General features: G+C 46.4%; 2 protein-coding genes across 8 annotated transcripts; one reads left to right on the top strand and one right to left on the bottom strand.

The window, feature by feature from the left end:
* Positions 1-372: 372 nt before the first annotated feature.
* ARMCX3 (armadillo repeat containing X-linked 3) lies at positions 373-5,166 on the bottom strand. Of its 5 annotated transcripts, none has more exons than XM_074359821.1 (5): positions 5,007-5,166; positions 4,396-4,475; positions 4,010-4,070; positions 3,681-3,914; positions 373-3,417 (listed from the first exon to the last, which is right to left on the bottom strand). In XM_074359821.1, exon 5 carries the CDS (start codon positions 3,264-3,266, stop codon positions 2,127-2,129), a length of 1,140 nt encoding a protein of 379 aa, XP_074215922.1. In that variant the 5' UTR covers positions 3,267-3,417; positions 3,681-3,914; positions 4,010-4,070; positions 4,396-4,475; positions 5,007-5,166; the 3' UTR covers positions 373-2,126. The 5 variants fall into 5 exon arrangements, with proteins under 5 accessions (XP_074215922.1, XP_074215920.1, XP_045363090.2 ...); XM_074359819.1 differs by having other exon boundaries at positions 3,744-3,914; XM_045507134.2 differs by having other exon boundaries at positions 3,744-3,897.
* A 4,972-nt stretch (positions 5,167-10,138) lies between these two features.
* Positions 10,139-13,104, top strand: LOC105080803 (protein ARMCX6). Of its 3 annotated transcripts, XR_006720366.2 has the most exons (5): positions 10,140-10,285; positions 10,591-10,668; positions 10,985-11,131; positions 11,427-11,521; positions 12,747-13,104. XR_006720366.2 is itself a non-coding variant. In XM_010969910.3 (4 exons), the coding sequence occupies exon 4, from the start codon at positions 11,573-11,575 to the stop codon at positions 12,476-12,478; it is 906 nt and encodes a 301-aa protein (XP_010968212.1). In that variant the 5' UTR covers positions 10,139-10,285; positions 10,591-10,668; positions 10,985-11,131; positions 11,427-11,572; the 3' UTR covers positions 12,479-12,740. The 3 variants fall into 3 exon arrangements, 2 of the variants coding, with proteins under 2 accessions (XP_010968212.1, XP_010968219.1); XM_010969910.3 differs by lacking the exon at positions 12,747-13,104 and having other exon boundaries at positions 10,139-10,285; positions 11,427-12,740; XM_010969917.3 differs by lacking the exon at positions 12,747-13,104 and having other exon boundaries at positions 10,157-10,285; positions 10,615-10,668; positions 11,427-12,740.
* The last annotated feature ends 1,746 nt before the right edge of the window (positions 13,105-14,850 follow it).

Raw genomic sequence — 14,850 nt, 5'->3', positions numbered from 1 at the left:
TCTCTTTACCCTTATCCCACCCTTAAAACTAATGTCAACTAAGTCCCCACATATGCATGATTCAATAGGGTCACCATACCCAACAACTTTAAGCCAACCAATCCTTGGTCCTTTTGTCTACTATAGGTAACATTAGAGTAAGTAAATGGAAGCCTGGGGCTGAAAATAGATCATAACTGAACAGAGATTTTACCTTTTCCTGGCCTCATATATAAAGCAGGATAACATCCACAAACTGATTAGGAGCTGTGAGGGCTGGTGAGATCATGTCTGATGAAACACTTTGACTTCTTAGGAATAAGAAGACCCTATTTCTTTGAGAAATTATTGTTAACAGTTGCCTTGCAAGAATGACAGAATTCTACACAGTAGTCACTTAATAAATGCTAACCTTTATTGTTGTTATTATTTATTAAAAGACACTAACACATGGCAGAATGCCCCCAGTAAAACAAAGATCAACCAAAGAAACTATCAACCCTGAATTCTAAGTAATTAAACGTGCTCAGTTTTCTTAATTAACTGCTATATGCCAGAACATTCTAAATATTTTGCATGTGTTACTTCATTTAATCCTCACAAGCCCCACTGTCACCACTCATCTATTATTTCAGAGAGAAAGCTTCAACCCATCTCATTTTTAATCTAAATATTTTTGCACCCAATACATGCTCCAATCACTTGCTTCATTCCCAACACTTTTTCAAAAAGTTTTGAAAGATCAATATTTGTTTTAGATAAATAAGTACACAGAGATGAATAAAAAGTGAAAAAGTAAAGATCACTCTATCCTTCCACCCAAATATAACCACTGTTACTATTTGGGTGTCTGTAATTCTAGAGTTTTTAATGTCTACTAAACATATTTTATATTCTCAAAGAAAGTGGAATCACACTATCACTACTGCTATCTAACCTACCTTTCTCACCTAACAATGCATGATGAATATCTTTTCCTGGCAATATGGATTCCAATCAACATATTTATCTTATACCATGTGAACATTCCTTAATTTATTCAACCAATCCAGTGTGCAAGACATTTAAATTGTTTCCATTTTTCCTATATTAGACAGTGCTGGGATGAACAGTCTTATATATACAATCTTTAACTAATGATTCAATTATTTCCTTAGGACAAAAGGTTTATATATTTTAAGGCTTGTGATGTATATTACCAAATGGTTGTCCACAAACCTTGTGCCAGCATAAGCTTATTCCTACCACCAGGGTTTGAATGGGTCCATTTTGCCACACCCTCGCGGACAATGCACAGTAAGTTAGAGAGGGAGTTTTATACAAATTCTAATTATTCTTTCTTGTCAAAATTATTTAGTGGCTCTCAGTGTTCAGTGGGATAATATTCAAACAGCTCTCCACAAACTAGCTTCAGTCAGCTTTCCAAATTTATTTACTTTCACTCCTCACACTCTCCCCTCTAAGCAGACTAGTCTCCTCACTGTCATAGGAAGACAGTTCCTACCTCCATGCCTTTCTCACACTGGTCCACCCTCACTCCCATCACATGGAATGCCCTAACTACCTGCCCCATTCAGGACTCATTTTAAATGGCCACTTCCTCCATAAATCTGTAGCTGACTACTGTATCCCACAAAAGTCTTTGCTTCTTCTGCACTGAGTGCACATATTTCACAATAAGTATATGCTCAAGATATTCTGTTATCTTTTTGTTCGTATGTTTCTTATCTCTCTAACTAGATCATAAACCAAAAGACAAGGATAGTTTCTTTCTTCCTTCTTTCTTTTTTTTCCAGCATTAACACACAATTTTATTGATGATACACAAATGAAGTCAATGCAAATGACAGGAGGGAGCTTATTTATGACGAATTGGTTCACTGTCACTTACGCAGAAGAAATAGTAAAAATATTTCAATCTAGGCAGCGAGATAAAAAGCAACAAACATATTTTCAAAACAGATAGTGATATTCATTCATCCAGCTTATACCTGAAGACCAACTCAGATAAATATCAGCGTTGATGATACAATATGATATTCATTACTCAAAACTGGCAGCTGAAAGGATTCCTTTACCATAAAAACAAGGTGGAGAAAAGGAATAGTTTACAATGTGTGTTGCTTCTAAGCTACAAAATCAAGAGGTTATTCCTGGCTCTTCGGGAACATACGCTCAGCCAGTTTGGCTACGAATTTTCCAATTTTTACTTTCACCAGAAAATCATGATGACTTTCTATCCCCAGAATCTTATCAGCACACACTTGAAATTCTTTTAAAAAGAAAAAAAGTGAACCTTCACCGAATTGATTCTGAATAGATTCATTTTCTTCCCATTTAAAATTGTCATTTATGTTCTCAAATATGACCAGAAGTTTAAGAATCACCTCTTTGTTCTCCTTCTTATTAAAGAGGGAACCCAGTGAAGATGGTACTTGGGCCCTGAGCAGTTCTCTAGCCATGGCTGGATTTTCAGCCAAATTCAAAAGGAGTTTCAAAACCTGAAATTTGGTTTCTTCATTTCCTGCTGAAAATAAACGAAAAAAGTCTGAAATGGAATTAGCAAGCATGTGCTGATACTCATTAGTAACAGTCATGTTCGTAAGCAATCTTAGTCCCGCCAGCTGCACAGATGAATTCAAGCGAGAAGTGATTGTGTCATCACACACTTGATTCATGTATATCTTAAGCCTGCGCTGGTTTTCAGCATTCACACTCAAGTTATTTAGGACAATTAAAGCCTTTTCCTTGACTATGGGATCCCGAGTATTGAGAATCTTTGCAACAATTGGGAGACCACCCAGATCACGAATAATATCTCTGTTAAATGCATAGGCAGCATTGTTACCCAGAGCGATTAAAGCTGCTTCAAGAATATAAGGCTTTTCAGACATCTCAACCAAGCAAAGAACTTTTTGCAGCTCTTGAGGGGACAAAATAGTATCATCTGAATTGGGGGAAGCCCGTTTCTGAACAGCTCGACGAGCCCGGGTAGCTCTGGCCCTTGCCCTGGCCCTAGCTCTGGTCCCAGCCTCAGTCCCAATCCGGGCCCAAGGTGGGTACCATACTATACCTTTGTTCTCACTGTTATCATCATCATCGTCAGACCAGTCATTGTACCTGGCCCCAGGACAGTCCCGAACATCATCCACGTCCCCAGACCCTCCCTCAGCCATTTTCTCCTTGTTCTGTTTTCTTCCCCTGGTCAGTTTATAAATGCAATAGCAGGCTCCAGCCCCAATCACCAGTCCCGCAGTCACCCAGCCTACTTTCCTGGCGTAGCCCATGCAATCGTCCCTGACAGTATCAGGGACCAAGGAACAGAGTGGTCACTCAGGCTGGGGGAGGAGGGCTATGGGCCCGGTCTGGGTGCAGGCCGGTGAAGGGTGATTGTCTTCAGCCACTTCAAGGCCACAATAGCTGATACTGGAGGTGGACCTAGGGTGGAGGAAGGAAACGAGGTTTGAGTTTCTCTTCTCTTTGTGTTGTCCATGCAGGGAGTTGCACAGGGACAAGTAAATGAGTACTTGGTGGGAAATGTAGATTGTTAACAAACTCTATTCCCCTTATTTCACCTCCCCCTGCCCTCCCCAGCCCACCACCTCGCCAAGTCTAGATAAAGGCAATGGAGCCAATAGTCTCTGCTGGGGCCTCAGCACTCCAACCTTGGTGTTCCCAGGGAGTGGCACCCTTGCACTAACCTCCTCCAGACAGGCAGCTTGCCCCTTCTTCCCTCCCCTGGAGATGTGCCACGCCCAACAAACCTTGCAATCTGCAGAGAGACCAGAGCCAGGGAGAACTGAAGGCTTGATGGATTGACTGTTCATTCGTTGCTTTCCTGATTCACCATCAGGTTGTCAGATTTTTTTAACCTCTCTATAACATCCAAAACATGCACATGCCTGCCCCTTCCCTAGCCTGAAATGGAAGGGATACTAGGGAAATAAGGTAGGATTAGGTGAGGCTGTCCAACTGCGGGCGATTTCCAAGCCCCTCCCCCATTCCAAGCAGCCCCCACGCCCACACCGACCTCTGCTGATCCGAGGAAACTTCCTCCCTTGCTTCAAGTGGTGCCACCTGCTACAGCCGACCTGCAGGATGACAGATCGAAAACAGGGGGACTAAGTGCTGTTGAGAGAAGAGGATTATGAACAAACTCTCTGATAGGTTTCCCTTCTGTCACTCTCCCCCACCCCACCCCCCGCGACACGCGCGCGCGCACGCACGCACACACACACATACATACACACACACACACACACACACACACACACACACACACCCCGCACGCCATTTCGCCACAGTCCTGAGAGTGCAAGAAACACACTCAGACTCAGACATAACCTAGATTTTTGCCATCTCTGGTTTCTCCCCACCCCCACCACCGCCCCGCTTAGGGTCCCCAGATGGTCTTACCCTTAAATCGACCTTCGCGGATCAGGGTTAATTTCCTTCCTCTTCTCTAGCCTGGCGTAGTGCCGCAACCTACGGAAAGACTGGCAACCCGGGAGAGGCTCGGACCCACAAGACACAGAGCCATGGTCAGGAAGACACAGTCCCAGTCAGAAAGACGGGAAACAGCCGCTACCGAGTGCTTAGTGGACGGACCAGTCCCCAGAGCAGAAAACTCTTTCCTAATTCGGAGGCCTGGTTGTCAAAGGTTTCCCACCCCTGTTACCCCTCTCGGGGTTCTACTGACACATCACGTTGCACTCCCCCTCCCCATGTCCAGCCCTGCCCCGCTGGCACTGTCCTGGAGGACTAGGGGACAATACCCAGGCCACAGCTCCCTATCAAGATTATGGCCTCGGTTCCCACCAGATTCCCACCTCCCGATCTCTGGGCTCCTTTCCAAACACTCCCTCTGCTCACCATTTCGCAGCATCGAAATGGGCTGCGGGCGGGACAGATGTCTTGGAAAGCCAGCGGCGAGTTGGAGAAACGACGGAGGCGCCCCAGGACCTGCGACGGTCTCCGCCCTGCGCCCTCGGCCAACCCCCACCTTCTGGAATCTCCCAGGCACTGACCTGCAGGAATCCCGGACAGTTTTCTTCTCCTCCTCCTTCCCTCTGCCGCAGGCCCGCTCGCCCTCAGGGCAATGGGGAGCTGGTACTCAGACGGGAACAACGACCAGAGCAAGAAGGACTTCTGCACACGTCAGCTCTTTGTCACGTGAGAGCTACGTCATCCACCAACTCGGGTCCCCAATTTCCCCTCCCACCAGCAGTGCGGCAGAGGAGGGCCCGCCCCCCTCCATTCCCTCCCCCATACCAGGCCTTCTTACTCTTTCTTCTTTGCTAATCCCATCTCCCTGTAGTTGTGTTTGCCTTCCTCCGATTACCGGAAAGGGACAGCATCTTCCCTTGGGGTTAGTGGCCACTTGTACTTTTTGAAAAATTGCTTCTTCCTTCCCTAGGCTCCTGGGACAGCAACTCTCCTTCCACCTCCTGGCCTCCCAGCTATTAATGTCTACCATTTCCTCTGAAATCTAATCCCAGATCTAAAATGAAAAAGTCATCAGAAAAGGAGTGAGAGAGTGTTTTTTTCTTTCTTAATGCAGAAAGAATTCTTTCTGTTCTGCCCTCTCCCACCCCCAGCCTGCATTCTTTTTTGAGGAAAAAAAATTGCTGTAAAGCTATTTTCATTTGAGCAAAAAATAGAGTGGGAGTTGGAAAGCGTTGGGTGATGGCCTCCAAAAGCCCCACACTTTCTCACTTGTAGGGAGTGTTACACATTTCACGCAAAACAATCTTAGTGTCTTCTGGGGCCTAGCACAAAACACAGTCCTGGATGAGCTAATCAGTGTGTCTGAGAATACATAGATCTTCTGACTAGGCCAGTCTTCTGAACTGGAGAGCTATAGACTTTCACTTGCATCCGACAGCAAGGAAGAGGCACAGAGCCCTCAGAAGCCAATGACACAGAAAAGGTTGAACAGAAATCACAAGTACATAGTGGATATCTGTCAGACACTGATGAAGTGAGTGTCATAGAAAGAACATTACAAAATATACTTATGGACAGATAGAGAATATCCTCCTTAAATGAAATAGAGGAGGAACACTGAGACCAAGACAAAATTGGCTAAACTCGGCATCTAGCAACTAGTGTGAAACCTCTTCACTGACTGGTTTGATGAACTCAAAGATTCACCTGTCAGCAATCATCGAACTTTTTTAGAGTGGGAAAATAATAAAATAATGTCAGAATATGGGGTTTACAGTGGGATATTCCTTGTTTGGATATGAGGCCATTATCTGAATATAAATTTTACAATCCACAAACCATATGGAAGTGAATCAAGAGACTGGGAAGCTTGGGAACAGGCAAAACTCCAGGGAAACTCATACCGATGTAACTACTGAAGGACAGTACTGCAATATGACTGAAATTTTTTTTCTTCCAATTTTATTGAGATATAATTGATATACAGGACTGTGTAAGTTTAAGGTGTACAGGGTACAACTGAAATTTAGTAAACAGAAACCAAATCAACTATATGATTCTGTTTTCAGAGAAAGATCATGTGCAGCAAAGGGGCTTATTCAAGCATAGGAATATATGAAAAGGAGAGTCAGAGGGAAGTGCTGGTAGTTCCCACCCAAGCACTGTCTGGAGGAGAAGGAGGCTTGGCTAAGATGAATGGAAAAATTAACTTTCTTTGGCAGAGCAATCCCCATGCTGTGTACTTTAAGTTTCTTAGCTGAAAGCCACTTCTTAAAGTGCACCAGTGCCCTTGCTCTGGTTGCAGGCTCAGCAAGCAACCTTCTGAAGATTGTGGCTTCCCAAGTAGTAGCTTGCCTACAAGGAGCGAATGGGCTGGTAAAACTGACAGAAACCTCTAGTACAGTTGTATTTCTCAGGGTATACTTTTCAGATTCAGTTGTCACTCCCTTGTGAGACTTAGCTACCCGTGTGGCCTACTTACAGAGAGAGAATGCAGAGATCCATGGGTTTGGGAATTCAGATCAAGATTTATATATGTCTCTATGAATGGGGGTCTTCCTTTGACAGAGGCATCTGCTCTCAGCATACAGACAAAATCAGGTATTGATCATGAAGCAGTGGAGACAAGGCTCTGGGCTGTAGATGCAACCTTGTGGAATCCTGTCAGGGAAGCCAGGTAGCTTTGGCTTAGAAGACAGCCTTCTGCATCACCATGTCAGAACTGGACCTGTCTAATGTTCAGTTAATACGAAAATTACAACTAAGGTATGCTGTGGCAAATAGATCCCCAGTGCCTCAGCCAGAACTGGACAAAGGATTCATATCCAAAGTAGTTAAAGGGTTCTTGCAAATCAACAATAGCATCTGAAACAGTTTGCATTTCTCTCTGGGAAAATAAAGGAAGTGCATTTCACATTTTACATATTCTGTCATTTTCCCCAGCAAAGGGGTGGGCATTGTGCCCAAACAGAACTCAGTGCTCTCTCACTGGAATTTAAACCTTGAACAGAGATAGAAAACTGAAAAATCAGTGGAATTATGGCATCCTGAAGAGATCATCTATCAATCCCTCCTAGCTAGACACCTTAAAGCTGACTCTGGTCTTCAGCATTTCTTCATTGTTTCAGTTAACTGGGTTTGGTTTCCGTTGCTTGCAATCAAACAAAATTAATACACAATACAAAACCAAATAACACAATACAAAAAGTAATATAGCTTTTTAAGATAACAATCTTCCATGATTTATTTTTCTCACCCTCCATAATTCCACTGGTATTATCATCTTCTGATCCTTTTCTGTTTTCAGGTACTTTATAAAATCACACATCACATGTGACCATACACTGATTTATGCCAAAAGGTTCCTTTTGGCAGTGGCTTCGCATAGTCTTTTGAAGGCTTGTCTGAGGAATTGCTTAAGGATTTTCCCTTTTTGCTTTTGAAATGGTATGTCAGGCAAATAGCATGCCCTTAAATACATATTTGTTGGTAGATGTATAATGGAGGGAAAAGTAGATTTTAAATGCTAGTCACCAGATTCTTTGGTAGAAATTATGGATCAAAATTACAAAGTAAGCGAATTGAAAGAGTTCTTATTGCCATGGGGTTTAGGAAATTTTAGAGAGGGAGTGGATCCAAACAGGAAAGGTTTGACAGTCTGGGAGAATGGTGGTCAGGGGGTATACATTGGAATAATTGAAAAGTACACCAAAGGGGAGAGATTTTTTTTTTACTACTGTGGAGAGTTGATGGTGGAGCTTTTGTCCTTGAAGCCTGGCTAAGAGTTGTGAAAATGAGTCCTTACTGGAGAGCCACGTCCATGACACCAAAGCACCTGTCTTTGTTAAGCTTTACATACTCCTTAGTTCTTTCTAACGTATAGATTCAAAATAAATAAAAGCTACTTATATAAGCACTTAGACCCAAAAATTGAATGATGGACAGTTGAATCTGCTAGTTCTGTAAGTAAAGCTTCATAAATAGAATTCATTTGCCTCAGAGAAGTAAACACAGAATGATGAAAAGAACAGTGTAGGGTGATGATGGTGAAATAAGTGAGGTAAGGGTTTAGAAAGATGGGGTGTAATGTTGGTGTATTTAGAATATAAAAGTTTAAGGAAGACCAGAAAGTTGTGATATGTTCTTGACTTGTGAATGTTCACCAGTAAGGCACTCTGGGCTTCCTGGTCCACCTCCCAGAGGGGCCTCCTCGACACTGGGGCCTCTCACACAGGGAGCTTCCTGCTGGGGTGTCATATTTCAACATTCTAAGAAAGAGGCTGCCTGAAGGGTCTATATTTAGAGTATGACTCCCTAGCAGGGACAGCTGGATGTCTGGGGACTAACTTCTGCATACTTTGTCCCTGAGTTCGGGGATTATTCTGAGGGGCTTGTAAGGGCCGTGGACTGAAATTGTAACAGAAGGCAGGGAATGAAAAAACCTCTCTCCTGGTGGCTGTTTGGGAGCCTATATACTGTGCTTTTTGTGAGAGAAAAATGGCATGGATCTCGAGGGTGTTGCAGTGATTCAGTCACACACAGACCCTCCACCACTATCTCTATTGGAAGATGCTGAACACTAGCCTCTGCTAGGGGGACGCACAGTGCAAGAGTGACAGATACCAGAGGTATATCACCAGTGTCATGATCAAATGAAAAGTCCATCTACTGAGTCTCATTTTCATGAATGGGATAGCAGGGAATTCTCTAAGTTCTGGATGATTTATGGGTTTCATTATCAAACTTCAGAACAGATTTTAAATAAAGACCTTTGAATGAAAAGCAAGCTAATCTGTGAAGTTACTAATTTGTAAGGTTCATCTAAAGATGTAAGATTCATCTGAATTTGGGGTCTGCATAAAGTCTGCCCTTTAAAGCCAGAATGAAAGCCAGCTGCAGTCTTCTGTGACGAGCTCAGTCTTCTGATACCTAACACTACTTGAGTTCAGCCAGGAAGAAGAAAGGGATAGTGCTTCACTTATCTAAACTGGTCATGATTAAAACACTGACCACCTCACTACAGATTCATTTTATCCATCAATTTATAAACCATATTGGAAGTACACTGGTCTTATTTGTAAGGATATGTTTTTTAATTTTAATATGATGTTTGAAAGCTGCTATTTCCTGTGCAGTCAGAAGAAAGTATTTTCAATGTGGTATAAATTAACTTAAATCTATGAGACTTCCCTATTAACTAGGAAATCTTGTTTTTTAGTTATATGTGTGTGTATGTGTGTATATATATACATACACACACATACACATACATATACATGTACGGTATTTTCTGATTATAAAATAGTGTAAGCTTGAGCCAATAAAAAAGGAAGGATGGATGAAATAGAACATAAATTTATTAGAATATTCCCCAAAATCTGACTTGGACGTTTACTCCTGCTCCTCCCACTTAATTTTGGTGCAGAGACTGGATGTGAGAAGGGGTAGAAATTAAGAAAGGGCGGACAGGAGTTTCAGAGCCAAGGAAAGGATAAGACATTTCCCGAAAAAGAAGTATAAGTGAAGGATAGACCCAGGAAAAGATGCTGCCCCTTCCTGTCATTAGGGAGAAGCAAATTCAAACACCAGAGAGCCACAGCTACTTCTGGTTTCTGGTATTGTTACAGAGGAAAAGAGTGACAGGGCCCAGTGTGATGGGGGGAGATACGGGGCAGACTGGCGCCTGCTGCACTGCTTGTGGGAGTGGAAATTGGGGGCCAGAGCTCACTGGTGACGTGGTCGTCACGTGACCAAGAGCTGCTTGGAGCAGAAGTACTGCTAGTCGCCTCCGTCTGGGTACCAGCCCCCTATTACTCTGCAGGCGCGTGAAGGAAGAAGCAAATTAGCCCGGACCGTGCAGGTCGGTAGAGCCTGGGCTCTCTTTGGAGGGAGATGGGGATGGGAGATAGCCAAGAACGCCAAGGATCTGAGTTGGGCCGATCGGGGCTGTGTCCCCTTCTCGCCTACTTTCTAAATACCGCTGTCCCCCTCCTCGTGCCCATTTTAGTAGAGAGAACTGAGGGACTTCGGGCGGCGGGTGAGGGGACTGAATGGCTAGTACAGAGACTCCGAGGAAAGAAACGGTCCACAATCACGGCACTTGTGTCCTGAGTGCTGCTCCGTCCACCAAGAACTCCGTCCCCTCGGTCCCCCGTCTGTCTGCAGGTTTATAGATTTGTTGGCCCGTAGGTCGCTGGAAAAAGTCGTGGCGAGGGAAGGAGCAAACTGCCTTGGGACGTGCAGGTCGGTGTGAATGTGAGATGAGTCCTGACCCCTGGGTAGGGGTGGCTGTGGGGATGGCGGAGGAGGGGCCTGGGATCTGTGCGGGCCGGGTCCAAGTCGCCCCCTCCCGGCCCCTTCTTTCTCCCATTTCAGTGCAGGGAAAGGGGTGTGGCGGCCTTTGCTGGGGAAATGGCGGACGACGGGGGGAGGCGCGGGAAGCCTGCGTTAAGAAAGTCAGGACGGTGTGAGAAATATTTTAAACTCAAAGGCTGGAAATTCAGAAAAGCTGGTATTGGGACCTGTGTTCTCAGTACTGATACATCCACTACACTTTCAGTTCTGCAAAGCTGGCTATCTTGTCTTTCCATCTGTCCTTCTGCTGGATTGTCCCTCAGTCACTGTGGAAGGAGCATTGACCACAGAAGACAAGGGAAGAAGAAAGAATTTACCTGACTTTGGAAGAGACTGGTGGGAGAGACTAGCTGTGAGTCTTTGGGGGGTGGGGGGTGGGGGTTGGGGGTGGAAGAGGACACTACCTGCAGGTCAACCTCTCCATGTCACCCTCCTGTCTGTCATAGCACAGACCCATCCCCTGCCCTTCTCTGTAGGCCCTGGAAGAGCAATGGTGGATCCTGAGGGTAGACAGATGATAACAGAAAAGAACAAAGAAATAGTTGCCCAATAAGCCACCTCTCTCAACCAGAACTCAAACTCCACTCTGTCTGGTAAAGCACGAATTCAGGCACAACTCAAAGCCCTAATGTTATTTTTCACCACAGATTCATTACAAGAGAGCTACAGGAGCCTGGGATAGGCTGAAGGCATCTACCCTCCACCAATACTCACCCTGGCCATAAGAACCATCTTCAATCAGGTGAAGCAAGGCCCTCTCCTACCCTGCCCCCAGGCTGGCACGGACTTGAGTATGGGCCGGGCTCGGGAAGTGGGTTGGATGGCAGCAGGACTGATGATTGGGGCTGGTGCTTGCTACTGTGTTTACAAATTAACTATAGGAAGAGGTGATAGTGAGAAGTTGGAGGAGGAGGAAGAGGAATGGGAAGATGACCAGGAGCTGAATGAGGCGGAGCCTGAGATTTGGTTTGATTTCACAACTATGGCTAGGCCCTGGAGTGAGGATGGAGATTGGACTGAACCTGGGGCCCCTGGTGGCACTGAGGACAGGCCTTCAGGTGGGGGCAAGGCCAACCGAACACACCCAATAAAACAGCGCCCATTCCCTTACGAACATAAAAATACTTGGAGTGCACAAAGCTATAAAAATTTCACGTGTGTTCTTGGCCTCTCCAAGAGCCCTTTCATTCAGGGGAAACTGTTGTTAGTTCGGCCCAGGGATGCTGGTTTTTCATTTAGCCACGATATCAATAGTCATTTGGCCAGCCTCTCCATTGCTGGAAACACGATCCCTACTCCCAACCCTGCTGTTGAGGGGGAGAAGGCTTTCTGTGCCCCAGGTAACGTGAACGCGAGTGGTGAAAATCAGGGCCAGATTAAGATGTACATCAATGAAGTGTGTCAGGAGACTGTGTTGCTTTGCTGCAACTCATTTCTGCAGCAGGCCGGATTAAATTTGTTAATAAGCATGACAGTTATTAATAACATGCTTGCCAAGTCCGTTTCAGACTTGAAGTTTCCTTTGATATCAGAGGGAAGTGGATATGCTGAGGTGCAGGGTTTGAAACCATTGACGGGTTTGTCTGAAAAGCCAGTGTTGGCAGGGGAGTTGCTGAGTGGCCCACTGCTGCTGTCTTTCTGGTCCCTCCTTATCAGAAATGCAGACAGACAGCTTTTCCCACACATTCTGGCCTCCTAAATGGCCCCCTCCAACAGAATGGGACAGATTCACCCCAAACCAAGACCCGACTGGTGAACACACCCTTGTGTTCTCACCCAAAGACTCTGCAGTGGGTGCTATTGAAGATCTGGCCTTAACCAATCACCACCTCACGGGGTGAGAGTTACAGTTGCTAGATCAAGGACCACACTCTGATTGGCCAGGCAGGGGTTCCCACAGAGCCTGGAGTACCCTCTTGGTTTTTGCAGTCTGCAGGCAATGTGCATTGTAAATTACTCCCTTGCAGCCTTCTTCCTGTGGTCAAGGGATCATTTTAGCTGCCAGCTGCAGTTAAAGAACAACATATTCTCGCCTCACAAGGGATGCCTTGCCCGTGGTGGTCTCCCTGTCTAAGCTGGACTGTTTTGTGGAGACCAGATGCGTATGGGAGCTTGTGCCGAAAATGCGTTGGTTGCTGCTTAGGTTGAATTCTTCTTCATTTACTGTCTCTTCCTCACGACCCGACCCGATGGATGGTAAACCTGTTCATCCAAAAAAGTACACTCCCCTTCTATGTGCTGTACTGACTTAACTCCCTCCAGCCAAGCCTGCATTTATTTGTATGTATCATCAATAAAGTTGTGTGCTTTGATTGGCAAAAACGAGACATGGTTCTTGTCCTTGAATTTATAGTCTGCACGAAGAGAAAGACAAAACTACACGGTCCACGCTGACTAACTGGGGGGTTTGCTCCCTGACAAATGCACGCTTAGCAGAGCCCACAAGAGGCAGGGGTAGAGATGGGCTGCAGGGCTCCGGATAAGCCTCCAGAAGGGGCTGGGGGTGCAGGGTGGAGCGAGGGGAATGGGGGCAGGGGTGCGGGGGGTGGAATTAGATGGACTGTTGGGAGGACTAAAAGAGACAACACCTGTGAGGCAGGCAGCACAGTGCCTGGTGCAGAGAATCCCTCCCTCGATGAAGGTGTCTTTCCTTGACTGCTGGCCTCGAGAGGAAGGTCAGTATTCTGGGGGTTTGTCTACACGTCCCTGGGGGCCACTGGGCAACCCATCCCTGCACATTTAATGCACAGTTATAACAGTAGCAGTTGCCACTTGCTGAGTGCTTACTTTGTGCTGTGCTCTCTCTGCTGAGAAGCAGCTGTTAAACTTACTTCCAGGCCCCCTCCCTTCCTTGGGATGCCAAGCCCAGATTCCTGGCTGAGTGAGAAGGCTTGGCCCTTGCTTCCTCTGAGGAACCCCCTTTCTGCCCCATCCCTGGTACCTCAGTGGGATCCAGGAAGGGGACAGTGGAGGCCTCCATGAACTCCCCGAGGGGATCGGGGTTGGGGCAGATGCTGAGGGTGCTTGGCAAGGCCATGGCTGGTCCAGCCATCCGGAGACATCTCCACCCCCTCCATCCAAGCTTCCGGCACCCCTTGGAGGAAAAGCAGAACCCAGCCCTGCACACTGAACCACTCCAGGAATCTGGGCAACTCATTCCACCACCCCTCCCAACATTTCCAGACTCCTCCCAGCAAGCCTTAGCCCCTGCATCACCAAAGCCAGGTCCATGCATGTTTTTGATGTGTCATGAAATGGTCCTCTTCCTCAAAGCCCTGGCCAACACAGTGGACAAGAAGCTTCCCTTGGGCAGTGCTGCTTCGGAGCCTGGTGCCCTCTCCTGGCCTCCCTGGGCATCAGCGCTCTACGAGCGCTCTGCCTCCTGCTCTCCTCCATACAGAGCTTAGTTTTACTTCAATATTTCCTCCCTTCTCCCAGAGTTTGGGGTGCAGGTGGGTTGCCACTCTCTTGCTTGAACACATCCAGCCCACGCTTTGAGCTGACTAGTGGTCACAGGTGCCTGCCAAGTCCCAGGACCATCACTGGGGAATCCTCCAAGCTGGAACAGGGACACTGCTGCCTCTTCCCAGGCTCTGGTGCCTTGGTTGGCCAGCATGTGACTTTGGCACCCCCAGCAAGGTTCACCCCTCTGGGGCTTCCTTTGCTTGCTCTGGGGCCCTGTCTTGTTTTCTAAGAGCTGCTAATGCGGCCCCGCTTTCTCCCGAGCCAGCCTCAGGTGGGCTGAGCAATCTGTTTCCCGTGCAGACTGGCCCTGCACACAGCCCCCACATCTTCTTGTCCCAGTGGAGCCTGCTTGGCCACTGCCATCTTCAGCAACACCTTATTGTTCAGCGTCTTTAATCTCTGGGAAAAGAGCATTTTCTCCTTCCTCCTGGCTCAGGGTCCCAAATTAACATGCGCCTCCCTCCTCCTCTGCACTCTGCGGAATCCCCGTTTGAGTCCTGCCACAGGCAGTGGTCCACCATCTTCGAGGCAGGCAGGCAGTCGGCAGCTATCAAGCCAAGATAGCTGACTCTTATCGCAGGGAGGGCCCTGGAGACGTTCTGCCCA

The sequence above is a fragment of the Camelus bactrianus genome, chromosome X, assembly GCF_048773025.1.
Source record: "Camelus bactrianus isolate YW-2024 breed Bactrian camel chromosome X, ASM4877302v1, whole genome shotgun sequence".
NCBI classification, from domain to species: domain Eukaryota; kingdom Metazoa; phylum Chordata; class Mammalia; order Artiodactyla; family Camelidae; genus Camelus; species Camelus bactrianus.
This window is presented reverse-complemented; position numbering and strand designations above follow the sequence as displayed.